The sequence below is a fragment of the Ammospiza nelsoni genome, chromosome 1, assembly GCF_027579445.1.
Source record: "Ammospiza nelsoni isolate bAmmNel1 chromosome 1, bAmmNel1.pri, whole genome shotgun sequence".
Classification (NCBI taxonomy): Eukaryota; Metazoa; Chordata; class Aves; order Passeriformes; family Passerellidae; genus Ammospiza; species Ammospiza nelsoni.
The window spans coordinates 5012715-5029990 of record NC_080633.1 but is presented as its reverse complement, the minus strand read 5'-3'; the positions used below and the strand labels follow the sequence as shown (position 1 = coordinate 5029990).

At 49.0% G+C, this 17276-nt stretch overlaps 1 protein-coding gene across 2 annotated transcripts in view; it reads left to right on the top strand.

Moving 5' to 3' along the window:
• The window catches only part of LOC132081293 (mitogen-activated protein kinase kinase kinase 3-like), an 83356-nt gene extending 66309 nt beyond the window's left edge, over positions 1-17047 (top strand). For both annotated transcript variants that reach the window (XM_059484924.1, XM_059484915.1), the window contains exons 9-17: positions 1218-1291; positions 3428-3495; positions 5306-5398; positions 6336-6530; positions 7339-7487; positions 8036-8167; positions 11059-11188; positions 11758-11935; positions 13949-17047. In XM_059484924.1, coding sequence (XP_059340907.1) covers positions 1218-1291; positions 3428-3495; positions 5306-5398; positions 6336-6530; positions 7339-7487; positions 8036-8167; positions 11059-11188; positions 11758-11935; positions 13949-14177 — 1248 coding nt within the window. In that variant the 3' untranslated portion in view covers positions 14178-17047. The remainder of the gene's footprint in view (positions 1-1217; positions 1292-3427; positions 3496-5305; positions 5399-6335; positions 6531-7338; positions 7488-8035; positions 8168-11058; positions 11189-11757; positions 11936-13948) is intronic.
• The last annotated feature ends 229 nt before the right edge of the window (positions 17048-17276 follow it).

Below are 17276 nucleotides of genomic sequence, written 5' to 3'. Positions count from 1 at the left end.
TTTTCCCTATATGGGTTTTGCCTTCAGAATGTTCTTGTACTGCTGCTTCCATATGTGCCTCGTGGAAAAGCACTCAGAAGCTGGAGCTTGCTGCCTTTTGGGGAATGCCCCTGTGCAAGCCTGTGATGTAACTGTGGTCTTGGGACCAGCCTGGCAGATGAACAGAGGCTGAGTATGGAGCATGCTCCAATTCCCAATTTTATGCTTTTGAGAAATGAGTCTGTTTCAGCTTTGACTGCTGGAAGAGACCTGGCATGGCTGGCAGAGGTGGGGAGTGGCTTCTGTCAGAGTGCTTGCTCCTCTTTGGCCTGGTGCATTTTGAAGGAGGTTTTAGGGTACAAACTAGGAAGAGGAGAGAAATTGCACTTTGCAGTTGGGACTACCTGGCCAAAACAGCACGAGCTGTTCTGACAACTGGCTGAGGAGGGCTGATGGGAACAGCCTGGGGAAAGGGAGGCTGTTGGGGAAGGAGGAGTGATGTGGGAAGCAGCAAAGTGTGGCTCCACATGGTGTTTAACCCTTGTTGCTCAGCTTTCCCAGGAGTGAGCTGTGGAGCAGGGGTTAGTGAATGTCCCAGCCAGCAGGGAGCATGGCAGCGCAGTGTGGCTCGGAGCAGGCTCTGCTCCATGTGGAGCTGCACACAGCTCCAGGGTTTACCACTCCTTACAAACCCTCTATTGTTACTAACCAGCTATAAATAACCCTGGCCAGTACAATGTCTCATCCAGGAAGCAACACAAATGCAGCTTTTGACTTCACTGAGCTGATGAGTGCCGAGCCAGTTCTTCCAGCCAAAGCCCTGATGATGCTGCTCTTATCAGCAGAGAGGAAGGCTGGGCTCGTGTGCCAGGGCAGCTCGGGAAGTCAGGAGCCCAGGGCTGCACTCCTGCCTCTGCTACACAATATCCACTTGGCCTTGGGCACATCATTTGTGTCCTGATATATATTTTCCTTAAGTAGTAAGGAAAAAGTAGTAAATATTGTTATTTCTCACAATTGCTTTGAGCACTTTGAATTTCATTGACACCTCTGCACGCTTTGAACATCAGGGTATTAATGATCTTTGCTTCAGTTTTTCTACCAGCAAATAGCAGCTGGAAAGAACAATAATGCAAAAAAGGCATCATAAATGGATGACCCTGCAGATGTCTGCTAGTTCTGGAGCTTGGGGATCTACAGTGCATGGTTTTATTGTTTCCCTTTTCTTTCTCTGTCAGATGCTCGAAGCTTTCATCAGCCCTGATGATTCTCTGTCTGGGAGCTGCCAGTCACTGGACAGGTCTGTGGACAGGTGAGTTGTGTGTATCACCATGTTCCCAAGCTGAACTGCAGCCTCTGCTCTATAGCAGGAGAGCAGCAGGATCAGTGGCAACCCCTGAGATTTCTGTTGGGATGAGGATGCATCTGAGCAAAACAAAGTTACCTTTATTGCTGAAAACCAGATCCTAGCAGAGATGTCTGTGCAATGATTTTAATTGCAGTAATCTGAGCTGGACAAAGACAGCCTAGCCTTGTGTGACCAGGTTTTCTTTTTTTGCCTTTTGAGATGAAAATTCTCACAGACTCACACAATGGTTTGGGTTGGAAGGGACCTTAAAGATCATCCAGTTGCAATCCCCTGCCATGGGAAGGGACAGCTTCCACTAGACCAGGTTACTCAGTGCTCCATTTAGCCTGGCCTTGGAACTCTTCCAGGGTGGGCACCCACAGTTTCTCTGGGCAGTCTTTTCCAGTGCTTCACCACCCTCACAGCACCTCCTTCCCTCTGGCTCTCTGCAGTCACCAGGTCAATATTCCATCAGCCTCTCCATGCCTCCTCCTCCCTGGGCACGCTGTCTGCTCTCCACTGACCACTGGCAAGCTCAGCAGCCCCTGTGCAGTGCCAGCAGCCACAGACGTGTCAGTCGAGGTGCTGGGGACACCAGATGAGCAGTAACTAAGTTTAGCTACTCAGCAGGAAGCAACTGGGACACGCTGTACTAAGCCAGGCTGCGATTCAGTGCCTGCTGCCATTGAGCTGGATCCCAGCTCCCACGTGCACAGAATCCCTGTGTTTGCTGCTGTGCAGGGTGAGCTGTGGATAAGACACAGTGTCCTTTTGGGAAGCAGTGTATTTTTTTTTCCATCTGCATCAAAGGCTGTCTATTTTTTTCCGCTGTTGCTGTTCCATCCAGCCCCAAGGCTGTGTTCCAGCAGGCCTGCCTGCCTTGGGTTGATTGTGTAGCGTGCTTGGGGTTTGCAGCTCCGTGTGCTTTGGACCTGTCTCAGCATCAAGGTCCATTTCCTTTTTGTGGCTTTTAATAATTTCCTGTGATGTATTTGCTCATTGTTAGGGCTGTATCGAAACTGGATTCCTTGTGTTCCCAACCTCTCTGCCCCAGCTTTGCTTTTGCACAGATTTTGCCAAGAAGAACAGCAGAAGGAGCTTGGGCTGTGTGTAACACCCTGCTGTGAACTGAGGGGAGAGCTTTAGGCTTTTAGCTCTGTCTGTGAGAGGGTGGCATGGCCTGATTTCATGTCCAAAGCAGGCAGATATGTCCAGTCATGGGTCTAGGAGCTAGAAAAGGCACAAGGAGGGCTGTATTGCTCCAAGGAAGAGGAGTTAGTAGGACTCTTCCTGCAAAGAGCTGGTGGAGGCCTTGCAGCCAGTTGTTGGGATGGCATCAGCCCAAGATGACAGAGAAGTCACCAGGCTGAGGGTTAGGAACAGCACCACAAACTCCTCTTTGCCACAGCAGGGATCAGCTCTGACATGAGTAGGTTTCAGAGCACTTTACAAAGCTGATTTCTACTCTGTGCCCATATTGTTAAAAGGGAAGTGTAAAACCCACATGCCCAGCTCACTCTTTAAGAGCCTGGGGTGAAATTGGGATTTCTGCAATCCCCTTGCAGTGCTTTTCCATCCTCTCACTGTAGTTTAAAGGCCTTGAGGCACCAATGCCACGCTCTTCCTCCTGGTCCCGTGGGAGGGTGTGTGTTCCCAGAGGTGATGCAGAGTCTGTGTGAAGAAGGTGGGAGAGGAGGGAAGCCTGCATGAACTGAGCATGGCTGAAGGGCTCTGGTGTGAGCACCTGCAGAGCTCAGCAGTGTTCATGGAAAGCAGAGGTGTGTGGTTGAACACTTGACACTGAGGGAGCAGAAGCCTGTGGCCCTCCTGAGCTGCCTCCTGCACAGGGCTGATGATCTTTGGCTGCTTCATTTAAGCCTGGTGACTGTGGGTTTTGCAGCATCCCTTTTGTTTGCCACAAGAACAAGTTGTGATCCAGCCAAAAAAACCAGTCCTCATTCTTGTGCAGGATGAGGATGGGAGCTCAGTGGTCAGTGCAACTTGAGGTTTATCCTGTCCTTTCCCTAGTGTATTAATTCTATAGCTGTTCTGATATAATAAATAAATCCTTTTTTTTTTTTTTTCCCCATCCCTTTGCAGCCCTCCCTTTCCCCAAACTCCTGTTCCTGGAAGGAAGACCCATCCCAAAGACGGTCTTGATTGCATGGGTAAGCACTCTTGGTGGTTTATATTTGCTGAAAAGTATAAAGAGCTTATAGTGAAGAGGCTGGACTATTAGAGAGATGGCACTGCATGAAAAATAATTAAAAGCAATCAAGCAAACCAGCTCTATAGTTTGGTAACCTTTCAGAACTGACCCTGCAATGATCAAACATGAATATTCTCTAAAATCAAAAGGCCCAGAGCAGCAAACACAGGCAGGGCTGCTCTTGTCTTCGTTAGCCCTTTGTGATTCTGCAGCAATACCTTTGGGACTGGTTTGGGAATCAACTGACAGCAGCAATAGTGCACACTGGGCAGCTGAGGCCCTGAGGTGGATGGGTGCAAGCAAGCAAAGCTTGAGATCTATGCTGGAAGATGTTGCTCTTGTGTTTGCAGACAACTGCAGGGTGCTGGGAGCAGCCTTGTAGGATAAGCTTTTGCCTCTCTTTTCTTATCTGGGAGTTGCCCCTTCAGGATCTCAACTTCCTACACAGCAAACCCCAACTCCCTAGGGAGTTACACCTCTTCCACTTGCATGAATAATAATCTGCAATAGTGCAAATGCTGGGAGAGAAGCTGTATTGGTGCTTGCACAGATCATAGGTTATTGCTTCATCACTTACAAACATCCAGCTGGTTAAATAATGGAAACTCTGTAATATTGTAATGACTTGCACTAATAAAAATGAGCAAATGGCAGCCAGCCTGTGGCTGGATAACTCATTGCTGGCCTGAGGCAGGATTTCTAGATTGAGCTGCAGAGATGAAGCTTCAGTCAGCCTGGTTGCTGAAGGTTTTAATGCTTCCCCCATGGCACTTTGCTTTGAGACACCTCTGGGCACCATTGCTTACACGTGGCTCACTGAGAACCTCTTGCCCTGTCCTTGTTGCTCCTCTTGCTGACCATATTTCAGCCATTATGTGCTCTTTTTGGCAATCACACCGAAGCACAGCAGAGGCCAGGAATGGCCTCTGAGGAGCTGCTGCTGGCCCCAGGCTAAGACAAACAAACAGTCAGAAGGGGCTGTGTCATTAGAATTGGATGGAGGAAAAACAGCAGGTGAAAGAAGGGGGTGGAATGACAGATATTTTAATCTCAAGTTATTTGGTGCTACCAGCAATGGCTTCCTGTGCTGGGGTTTTTATTAAAAAAATATGTCCTTATCTTGCATGTCCATCCATCTCTCTCATCATCCAGTGTCTAAACTCTGATGGTCTTTAATCCCTTCTGTATATTCTATCTTTCTAGCATTTAATTAAATAAATATAAAAGTTTGGAGCTCTGGAGGTTTGAATTGGCTTTCAGAGGGGAGGAGTCACATCTGAGAAGAAAGAGGGGAGATGTTATCTGGTGTTAGTCAAGTGCTGGATTTTTTTGCATTTTCCTGGAAATAGCTGATATCATAACAAATGTTTTGGAGTGGATGTGTCTAGGCCTGACCCTGCCTGGCAGTTCTGTTTAATTTTTTTTGCATTTTCCAAGTGCAAATAAGATGTTTTAGTGCTATGCCTTGGAAACCAAGCATGGTCTGTGTTAATCCCCTGCCTTGGACTTGAACAATGTGGGCCAGGGTCCATAAAGTGAGCAGTTAAACCTCTGATTTTGAGGCATTAAGGGCAGTGTGTCTAACCCTGATTTTCCACTGAAGAGTTTGTGAGTGTGGGCAGATTTCACTTGGGGTATGTAGGGTTGTGTTAATGAGCACCTTGTCTCCTCCTTCTCACCTCTAACTCAGTGTTTTCCATAAGAAACACTCTGGGCATTTGATACTGAGCTGATCTCAGAAATATCTGTGTCTTCTTCCCCCCTGGCAGATTTTGACATCCCATTCTGTGAGAGGTTTGGGAAAGGTGGGACCTTCCCAAGGCAGTACCATCTCTCCCAAAGCCGCAAGGACTACAGCGATGGTAAGGACGTGATGGGGGCTCAGGGAGGGGGTGATCAGTCCTTGGTGCCTTGTGCCAGTGCCTGAGACTGGAAACACTTGGGAAGGAGAGGTTTCTGATAAAGGGAGAGCCACCAAGTGCTTTGAGATTCACTTGTGTATTCAGAAGGGTGTTCTCTGTGAGACCTTGTGGCTCTGCTCTTGGGAAATGCTGAGCCTGTCCTCTGCTTACACCTCCTGCTTTAATTTAGCCATGGGGATGATTGGCATTTCTCATCCCTGGCAGTATCAACCTTCCCACTCCCCAAAATTGCCTTCTTTTGAGGATGATTTTTGTGACCTTTACAGCAGGTTTCTCACTGAGCCATAGGAAATCCCCAAGCAATTTCAGGGTAGCAGTGTCTGTTTGCTTCTCTGTTTTAAGCTGGTGAGCTTTGAGCTTTGGGGCCAACTCCATCATCTTTTTCCTGCTCATTCTTTCACTGTGTAAGACTGCAAGTAGTGGGAAGCAAAAATTCCCTTGGGAAAAATGCACTGGGGACGTGCAGAGAGCATATTGAGCTTTCCAGAATGAGCTTCATCTCTCACTGCCACCCCTGTGAAAGCAGCTCTGGCCCTGCTGTGTGGTCATTTGCCTGTGGACTTAGGGGATAGTGGGGATAATTTTCAATGTAAATCTCTGCCTGTTCAGTGTTTAATTGTGATTAACAACCAACACACCTATTGATGTAATTAAACTGTTGCAAACCCCTCCAGAAACATCTACATGAGATGTAATGCCTGCTGTTATCAACTCTTAAATTGAATTAAAATCTTCACATGGCTTTGTTTCAGTTTCATTACACTTGCTTTGCTTAATTTGAGGAGATGAGGATCTCAATGATGTGAGAAGGTGGTGACAGGTGGATCCAAGCTGCTGTGTGTGTTCTGGCTGTCATTTTACCCCTTTTCCCCTGCAGGCCGGAGGACTTTCCCCAGGAGTTACTTCCCACAGGAGAACCTGTTTCAGCTCGTCCCTTCCAGCAGAACCAAGAGCTTTACTGGGGACAGCAAGCTCAGCACTCTGCAGTATGATGAGTACAGGCCCAAGTGTTGGAACAATTTTGAAAAGGGTCTGCAGGCCTTCAGCACCTCCCCTACAAAAGCCAGGAACTGTGAGTGCACCAAAGCCCCGAGTGCCTGAGGTCTCAGGAGAGCTGGGATTTGGCACAAAATTAAGTTTTTGTGACCTGCTGAATTACTAATTACTGATGTTGCTGGACACCAGCTAAGCAGCCATGGGTAAACTTTGATTGCACCCCCACTATGGGGCACACTGCACCAGCTTGTGTGTCATGAGCAGGGTTTAGTACAGCACCCTGTGTCTTACTCAGCCTTTGGCTGACAGCTGTGTGGGGTCAGCTGGTGTTCAGGTGATTGCTTGTGTGTTGGACTGTCAGCTTCCCAGAAGACTTGGGATGTGGGAGCAAATGCATCGAGTTTCTGTTCCTTGCCTTGCATTGCTGTCACCCCAGCACTCAAAGATGCTCCTCTGCTATTGCAGCATTGCCCATGGTATAGAAGCTGGTGCATACTGGGCCTGTTTAGTGATGGACAACATCCTAGAAATGACCAGTGATATAAAACTCCTCACTGGTCCCTGCCTGGGTTGCTGCTCAGCCATCCTGTATTCTGCTAAACACTCCCACAGCAGAAGGGAAATTCCAGTGTTGGCTAAGGAAACAGTTTTTAGAGGAATGACTCTTAATGAAATAGGAATTTCCTCGGATTTATGCTTTATGCTAATGCAAACTGGGAAACATTCCCCCCACACCAATAGCACCAGTGTAGTTAAAACTGGTTTGTCCTGGTGCACCTGGGAGAGAGAGAGAGACTCACTGACTGCCCTGTAGGGTCAGGTGGACCCTGATGCTGAAGTCTCCCTGTTGTGCTCTTCCCTCAACCCTCTCCTCTCTCCTGTAGCCCTGCAGGCACCTGTGAACTGGAGGTTGGGGAAGCTGCTGGGAAGAGGAGCTTTTGGGGAAGTTTATCTCTGCTATGATGCTGACACTGGGAGGGAGCTGTCAGTGAAGCAGGTGCCTTTCGACCCTGACAGCCAGGAGACAAGTAAAGTGAGTACAGGGGCAGGGCTGTTCTGCAGCACCCTGGGGAACTAAGGGCTGAGGGTAGAGGTGTCCATGCCCCTGGGAGGCTGTGTGTGCAGACAGAGTGTTGTTTCCCCTCTCTGGAGTAGTCCTGAATGTCTGTGGTGCTCTGGTGACTTCTGTGCCTCCCAGTTCCTTGGTTACATTGGCCTGCTCTGTGTCAGGTATCACCTCTTGCAGGTCTGTCTGATCTTCCTTTGTTTTGTCCTTCTTGCTCCCTTCACCTTCTCCCCATCCTACTCAGTGACTTTTTTGGAATCTTTCCAGAAAACCTCCTTAAACACAAGTAACAATAGTAATAATAATTAATGAAACCTGTCTGAAAGCCAAGCCCTGTCTTTCTCCTTACCTTTCCCTTAGGGCGTGCTCCTTATTTCTGGGCCTCATGTGGCCAATGGCTTTGTGGACAGCTTCACAGCTGCTACAAAAACTGTGCTCAGCATGGAGTAATATCTATATCATGTTCCCAAAGACACCATTCCCTTTCATCAGGAAGCCTGTGTGGTTTGTTACAGGAGGTGAATGCTTTAGAATGTGAGATTCAGCTGTTGAAGACTCTCCGTCACGACAGGATCGTGCAGTACTACGGGTGCCTGCGGGATCCGGAGGAGAAGAAATTGTCCATCTTTGTGGAATACATGCCAGGGGTAAGTGTGGTTCCTGCTAAACGTTGTCCTGAGTGGCAGAAAACAGATTTAGAGTTTCCTGGACTTTGGTGAAATTTATGTTTGTCCAGCTGAGCTGTTTTACAGCTGATGAACCAAACTAAACTAGTGGATGCATCCCTAAGGCTTGGGAGAGCTTAGGATGTGAGTCAGATCTCATGGTGAAGCCCCTCAACAAGCACTGGGTGAAAAGAAGAGCTTTGCAGGCAGGTTTTAGGTTTGAATCCTGGAGCAGGGTGTGTGCACAGTCTGGAATCTGAGCTTGGTGTATGTGGGACATGATCCAGACCCTGCTCCAAACACTGGCCTGAGCCCATCCTTAAGTATTTACTGCAACTCCCTGCAGGACAAGCTAATAGTACAACTGTCCACCCACAGCTGTCACCAATTATTTGTGGCTTTCAGCACGTGTGTATTAAAAGCAGTGGTGTTCATTAGAATCCTCTGGTGAGGACAGAGCTTTTTGTGGGCAGCATTATCCTCTTGTGCAGGAGTGGCTTCATTTGTGGCTTTGCTGATATAGGATGAAATAGTCATGGGGCAAAAGATCAGAATGCTTTGAGGGCATTTAAGCAGGGGCTGGAAAATGTGCATGGGTGAGTTGAGCATCTCTTTGTGTTTGGGAGCTTGTGAATTACATCAGCCATTAGACTGGTGGTGTAAAACAGCATAATGCTATTTACATTGCTGGAGGATGTGTTCTCCTAAGTCCCTTCTGTCCAGCTGGATTTGTTCCCCAGAGTGTGGGAGAATAAACCCTTGTTTATACAGAGATTTGTAAGGTCAGAAGGGACAATTAAGTCATTTGGTTGCAAATAATTTTAGTAGTTAGGCAAATGTGCTAGAGGCTCTCTGAATGAATCTTGCATGTGAGTGATCAGGTGGATTTCCATGCCTGAGTCCCTTCCATACCCTGTCCTCCCTCTTTCCCTGTGGGCATCTTGCCTTTGGGCCCTGCCACAAGGCATGGACCCAGAGGAGTAAATCCCAGGAATTCCAGCAGTCCCCTTGCTGATGTTTGTTAGCAGCCAGGAAACCAGCATTCGATGCTGGGGCAGTGTCCAGCAGGGCTGGAAATTCAGTGTTTGTTTTTTTAAATGATAAAGCTGAGCTCTGACCAAATACAGATTGACTTTGCTGCTGCAACAACAGCTCATTTGACAAAAGCAGCTTGGGGCTCTGGTTTCCAAGGCCAGTGGAAGTGAGGGAGTTCCCAAAGCTTGCAGGACAGCAGCTCTGCAAAGCTGGGTCTGGCCAAGCTTCGAGTTTGAAACAGTCAGCTTGGCAAAATGTTCAGAGGGCCAATTTTGGGTATATCCTGAGGCTGCCATTCTTTTGCTGGCCCCCAGTTAATAGCTGACTCTGTAGTTTCTGTCCTGCCCATAAACTGTTTTTTAAATTATGCTTGGAAAACAGAGTGGTCCATTTGACCACAGGCCTCAAAGAACCAGTTTCCCCTTCTTGCCTGATATCCCCTGAAAAGAAATCTCTTTTAGTTGTGGTGAGGGAATGTACCATGCATACAGGTTATATTGAGGGGGTCATTTAGAGCATCTCAGGTTGCTTCAGCAGTGCTAAGAAAAGGAGAGGCCCATCCACAGGATCACCACCAGCCTCAAAAGAAGCCAAAACAGTAGCTGGGCAGAGCAACAGCAGAGATGGGTGGATGTGGAAAAGCTGATACAGTTGGATGGGCTGGCTTGGAGCAGAGCAGCCACTGTTCCCAGAACAGGACTGGCAGTCATGGATCCACCCCAGAGCTGCAGGACAGGCAGTTTCTACAGGATGGGTTTCCCCTCCCACTTCCCAGCTAACCTGAATACTGGAGGTAGAGCTGAGTGTGAACCCCAAATCTGCCTCTGGTTCATCCCTGCTAAAACCCAGCTCTGGCACAATGAGACACATCCATTTCCAAGTGGCCCAAAAATACAGCTGAAGCCAAGGGGATCAACCTGCTGCAGATGATAAATGTCTGTACCCCTGCTCCCTTTTTTCTGTGATCAATACCATCAAACCAGTTTGAGTTTGCATGCCTGGGTCAGAAATTCAAGGACTTGTAAATTATCTACTCTGGGTGGTCTTGGTGTAGCCCTTTTTGGGGCTGGTTGTCCCTCATGGCTGTTGTCCCTCTTGCTGTGCAGAGTTTTGGGAGGAGCCTTTCAAAGACTAACTCATTATCTTGATCCTAAAGAACTGGCTCTCTGCAACTCCCTGCAAGGATATTGTAGGCAGGTAGGAGTTGGTCTTTTCTCACAGGTAACAAGTGATAGGAAAAGAGGACATGGCCTCAAGTTGCACCAGCAGAGATTTAGATTGGGTGCTGGGAGCAATTTCTTCTCTGTAAGGGTTGTCAGGCATCAGAACAGGCTGCCCAGGGAAGTGGTGGAATCACCATTGTTGGAAATGCTCAAAAGAACACTTGGTTTAGTGATGGAACTGGCAGTGCTGGGTTAATGGTTGCAATGGATGGTCTCAGAGGTTTTTTCCAATCTTAAAGAGTCTATGAGTCTAATTAATCGAGTTGATCTTCTCAATCGAGTTGTAATTCCTCATCAGTTCGGTCCTTCTCAGTGAGCTGTCAGTGACCCCCCTGCAGCCACTAGAGGGGGGAAAAGGTCTGTGCTGTTGGCAGGAGGAAGCTGTGCCAGGCACCCGCTTGTGTCACCTTCATCTCCCCAGGGATCTGGGACACGGGCACAAGTCTTTGCTCTGTTCACCACTTAGTGGATTTCTGCTGTTTCTACAAATAGGGTTTGGGTTTTTGGGTTTTTTTTGAGCTGGAATGTAGAGTGGTCAGGGAGGTTTAAGAAGTTGCTGTGATGTGATGGTTTCTCTGGTCCTTACAGTTGGTGTGTGTTGTTTCTTCACAACAGGGCTCAATAAAGGACCAGCTGAAAGCTTACGGTGCTCTGACAGAGAATGTCACACGGAAATACACCAGGCAGATCCTGCAGGGGGTCTTCTACCTACACAGCAATATGATTGTCCACAGGGATATTAAAGGTGAGTGCATAATACAGAGACTTCTTGCTTGCTTGGGTTTGCTCAGCCCAGCCACCCCTGCCCCAGTACAAATCCAGCATAGTGCTCGGATCTGCGCTCTTTGAAGTATTTTTGCCCCTGCCCTTCACCAGATTGAGCCATGAAAATCTTGAGCAAGCAGCTGAAACCAAAAATCTTGGGCTGTTTTCTCTCTCAAGGCATTACTGTTAACTGCCCTTACACATCTGAAAATCTGGTGTAACATAGCCAAGAACTGAGAGGCTCTGCCATTTGGAGAGGTCTGAAGCTGCTTTCTGCTGTCTGTGGGTGGGATAATCTGTTGGCCCCCATGCACTGCTCATTTTTGGGAAACCTGCTGAATGAGGGGATGCTGGTGGGAGTCAAACCTCTTGCACAGCAGCTGCCTTAGGAGAGAATAAATTGAAATAATGCTGAGTCCAGCCCCACCACAGCCCTTTGGGCTCCCCCCTGCCCGGCTCTTTGCCTGTGCCCTTCCTGCTCTCCTCACTGTAGCCACTTCATGTTCCTGCTTCATTTCTTGGGGGTCTTGTCTTTGCTTCTCACCCCAGGTGCCAATATTCTGAGAGATTCTGCAGGAAATGTGAAGCTTGGAGATTTTGGGGCCAGCAAACGCATCCAGACCATCTGCATGTCTGGGACTGGGATTAAATCTGTCACAGGGACACCATACTGGATGAGCCCAGAGGTTATCAGTGGAGAGGGCTATGGAAGGAAAGCTGATGTGTGGTAAGGAACACAGTAAAAACCCCACCACTGCTACTTAAATCCAACAGTCCTTTTGGGAAGCTGTAATGGGAGCAACAGGTATTGCTAGTAGCTGGAAGTAGTGCAAAGGATGGAAAATAGGAGATACATGTTAGGATCAACTGTGCAGATCCAGAGTAAAACTGTTGTAGCCAAGTTCCCAAACAGGAGCACTCAGAATCACAACTTGCATTTGGAAAGTCTTGTCTTGTGTGAGTCTCACATCCAGCTCATCCCCATAATTGCTTTTTGATTCTGGAAAGCAGGTTGATAGCAAAGCTCACTGAAAGACCTGCTGAGTTTTGGTGGCCCTGATTTTGGGTTCACTAAGCTCAGAGGCTCAGGGGATCTTCATGGTCTTCCCAAATGTGCTGCTGAATGTTTGCATGGGCTCAGGCACAAAGACAACTAAAATCATTGGCTGCTTGTGAATGTTTTGATCTGTGGAGGATGACAGATGGAACCTGGAGGAGTTGGGATAACACTGCTAATCTTCCCAGTATATGAGGAGGAAGCAATGTCTTCCCAGTCTGCTTTCTGTTAGGTGCCCAAGTAAAGAGGGTCAACAAAAAATAATCCTTCCAAGAGAGCCTTAATGGGGTGGGAAAACCTAGAAAGTCCTTAGCAGGTGTCCATGTGCCCGGCACCACCTGCACTGGCTGATGGGAGGCAAAAGGTTAATTTTTAAATTTTTTAGGATCAATGGGATAAGTTTAATTTTTTTTAGGATCATTCATGAATAGAGGTGGCAGAGTATCTCTGCTGAGACCAGAATTCTTGAGCAAACCAAGGGAAACCTCTCAGGCTCTTTGCTGCTCATTCCACCTGTCCCTTCTCAGGTGCACCTCAGAGATGAAGTGGGATGTAGGCAAACATGTTTCATTCTGGCTCAGCTTCCCTGGGAACTACATGTTATTGTTGAAACTCTGCTGTCTGAAGCTGTGCATGGGTTTCCCTTCAGGGGATGCTCCAGTGAGCTTTTATGAGGCTTAGTATCTGCCAGTTAACTTAGTGTCTCCCTGACCTTTTTATGAAACTTAGTAGCCTGGAGAAGAGGAGGCTCAGAGGTGACCTTATTGCTCTCTATGACTTCCTGAAGGGAGGTTGCAGACAGCTGGGGTTGGTCTCTTCCACCAGGCAGCACTGACAGAACCAGAGGACACAGTCTCCAGTTACATCAGGGAAGGTGTAGGTTGGATATTAGGAAGAAATTTTTCCCCAAAAGAATAATAAAGTACTGGAATGCTCTTCCCAGGGAGGTGGTAGAATCACCATCTCTGGATGTTTTTAAATAAGACTGGACATGGCACTTGGTGCTATAGTCTAGTTGAGGTGTTAGGGCATAGATTGGACTCAATGACCTTAGAGGTCTCTTCCAACCTCATTATTCTGTGATTCTGTAAAGTGGGCAGAAAAGCCCTCAGCTTCAAGGCGAGGCTCATCCATCCACTCAAAGTTGAGTGCCAAGAACCTGTGTGACCAGGGAGCTTCAGGGGACCAGACATTCCAGGGCTATGTGCCCATCTCCTGCAGGTTTTTTCACTTTAGGCAGGTGCAGTCCCAGGGCTGGTTAGACTTGAGCTGCAGTGTGGTGGAGTTTATGGGTCCCCAGAACGAGGGAAGAGATGAGAATCTTGACTCCATGTTTCAGAAGGCTGATTTATTATTTTATGATATATATTATAAGAAAATTATATACTAAAAGAATAGAAGAAAGGATTTCATCAGAAGGCTAGTAAAGAATGAATAATAAAATCTTGTGACTGACCAGAGAGTCCAACACAGCTGGACTGTGATTGGTCATCAAGTAAAAACAACCACATGAGACCAATCAAAGATGCACCTGCCACATTCCACAGCAGCAGATAATTATTGTTTACATTTCGTTTCTGAGGCCTCAGTTTCTCAGGAGAAAAACCCTAGCAAAGATATTTTTCAGAAAATATGTCTGTGACATCTCCCCAGTCCCTCACACTGTGCTCCGCCTTGTTGCAGGAGCGTGGCCTGCACCGTGGTGGAGATGCTAACAGAGAAGCCGCCTTGGGCAGAGTTCGAGGCCATGGCAGCAATTTTTAAAATCGCCACGCAGCCCACCAACCCCCAGCTCCCCGACAGCGTCTCCAGCTCCTGCCGCAACTTCCTCAAGCAGATCTTCGTGGAGGAGAAGCGGAGACCGACGGCCGAGGACCTGCTGCGGCACCCCTTTGTCAACTGCGGGCTCTGAGCGCTGCCAGCGGGGCCGGGGAGCGCCGTGTGGGGAAGTCGGGCCTCACCCGGGGCTGTCCTGACAGTCCCTCCTCGCTCGCTGCTGTCTCGGCCCCGCCGCCTTGTTGGATTTTCAAGCTGCGCTCGGGACTGTGGGGACTTCAGAGCCAGGGATTTCCCGGCCTTGTGCGGGTGCTGGACCACGGAGCCTCCCTGCTGCCAGCGGTACCGGGCTTGTCCCCCTTGCCAAGTAACTGCTCTCTTGGGGGAAGTGTGACGAGCGGGAAATGTCCCCTCAGCGAGCGGGGAGTGTCCCCTCAGCGAAATGTATCCCCCGGCAAGCGGGAAATGTCCCCTCAGCGAGCGGGGAGTGTCCCCTCAGCGAGCGGGGAATGTCTCCTCAGCGAGCGGGGTCCCCTCAGCGAGCGGGGTCCCCTCAGCGAGCGGGGAATGTCCCCTCACCGAGCGGGGTCCCCTCAGCGAGCGGGGAATGTCCCCTCACCGAGCGGGGAATGTCCCCCTCAGCGAGCGGGGATGTCCCCTCAGCACGGCGGCGGTGCCGGCGGCATCCCCAGGAGCGGCGGGGGAATGAGGTGCTCAGCGGCCATCAGCACCTTTCGCAGAGGAACAGACAGGGCCTTCAGCCAAGCCGGAGGAGATGATCCTCAGACCGCAGAGTCGGGGGGACCTGGGCGTCCCCGTCCACGAGGGGACCGACCCCGCTGGAGCGGGGCGGCGTTTCACACTGTCCTGTGCCTTACGCGGTTACAATCAAGGAGTGATGCTCGGCTCGGATCTGGTGTGAGGATGCAGCAGCCGTGTTGACTTTGCCTTGGCGCGTGTGTGTGTGTGTGAGTCTGGGAACCAGGGGGTCTTCTCGGGGTGCAGGAGGTCTGTGCCGGGTACGCCCGCGGACGGATGCCCGGGACCCCTGCCATGGGCTGAGGGATGGGTAAATGATGGTGGTGTGGGTTAAATGCTGTGTGGGCAGGGCTGAACAGCAGCCAGGTTGTGCTGGGAGCCATCAGGATTAAGGTGGGAGCTGACGGGAATCTCAGCAAGGACGGCTCTGCTCATAGCCACAGTTTGCTGAACTGTGCCCGTGCTGCTGGGATGCCATCGTGTTCTGGACATGGAGCTGCAGGGAGAGCCCAGTGCATCTCTAAAACCCAAGAGAGTGCCTAAAATTAGGCAGAGAGGACTGATGCATGTGAATCTGGGTGTGTCCTCCTCCAGGCACCTCCTCTGTGCCTTGTGGAGCATCAGTGGTGCCCAAGGGAGCAGCTACAGGACAATGCAGCCCCAGACTGGGAAAGCAGAGCTGCAGCAGTGGAGGACAGCTGGAAGCAGATTCCTTCCCTCAGTAGGTTTGAAGTTGTATGAGAAAATGGGCGAGTCAAAAGCAGAGCTGAGCTACAGCCTCTGACCAGCACTGCCCTGCTGGAAAACCTGGGCAGGAAGCACGCACAGAGTCCCTGGAAGCTAGTTAATTAATTAATCAATCAGATCTGGGGGGTTTGGGATAAATTAATTGCACTATCCTACCTCCCTTCTCTGCTGCATTAGCTGTTTCCACCGACTCAGCAAAGGGTCCAAAAAGCAGTTACCAGGAGGCTCCATCCTCAGGCCAGTGTGTCAGACGGGGTTTATTTTAATGCTGGTTTTCAGTGAAAATGAAAAATGTTGCTCAGACTTTAGAAGAAAGTGACAAATTGGTTGTTTGTGTGAACACATCCTTGAATTCTTCCGTGTGGAAGAGATCAAGACTTTGCATCACTGGTGTGTCCATGTCCTCAGCTCTGAATAGAAAAGCAAGATTGAGGAGGCTGCCCAGTGTAGCTGTGCATGTCCCATTTCTGGAAACATTCAGGGTCAGGGCTGGATATGGCCAACCTTGGAGCAACCTGGTCAAGTGAAAAAGTGTCCCTGCCCCATGGCAAGGGGTTGGAATGAGAGGAGCTCTAAGGTCCCTTCCAACCCAGACCATTCAAAGATTTCATGATTTCAAGAATTATTTCAGTTAAAAAAAAAAACCCAAACAACACTATTTGGACAAATTAAAAGAAATACCTAAAAGCATTCCCTATAAATCTCTCTGAAAGCTATCAAGGCCATTTATTCCAGGCCAGGTTCCTGGGAAGCTGGGTGCAATGCTGGAGCAGCACTGGGGCTTGTGTCAGTCAGCCATGGGGTGATGGGCAGCTCCCCATGGGGAGGGGAAAAGTCTCCTTTTGCTGAGGGGAATGAAGAATTTTATTCTGTGAATAGGACCAAATCCATCAGTCTGGTCAGTAATATGGGATGGATGGAAACAAACACAAGGGGAAAAAAAATCAGCATTGTCTGGGAATGGGTTTGGCAGAAGAGGGTAACAAAGTGTGTGTTCACCAAAGCTAAAAAAAAAAAATCAAACAAATTTTTAAGCTGTTTTCTCTTCTTTCATTAAATCTGTTTGGTTTGGGTTTTCTCAGCCCTTCAATGGTGGGAGGGTGTTTCCCTTTTTCCCAAAGATTTGAGAGCCAAAGGGGGCTCCTGGCTGCCCCAAAATGCTCCCAGGGCCCTCAGACCACCTCAATCCTCCCATGGATGGATGTGGTGAGTGTGAGTGTGTGTGAGTGTGAGTGTGAGACACTCCTCAGGTGCCTTTGCCTTTCTGGTTTGTAAAACCCTTGCAGTGTTCTGATGTACAGAATGGAACTAGGAGAAGCAAATGGAATTATTCTACCATGTAAAGTCATTTTCTGTTTGTTTGTTCGGTTTGTTTTTATTTTATTTTCCCTGTAGCGGGCCCTGCGGCTTTCCCTGCATGTTGCTGTGTGTCCGTGGAGAAATAAATTCCTTTTGGGGGGTGGGCAGGGGCAGGACATGGGAACAGGCTGGCAGGAGGGTGGTGGCATCACCATCCCTGGAATTGTGGATGTGGGATGTGGTTTGGTGATGAACATGGTTGGATTTGATGATTTTGGAGGTCTCTTCTATCCTTAATGTCTCCATGAGCCTGCATTCCTGCTGCCTGTCCCCTGCTCCCAACAGGGCACCTCCCAGCAAGGGTGGGGGGCACGGGGGGCACTGGTGTCACCATCCCGGGGGCAGTGACAAAGATTGGATGGTTCTGGCT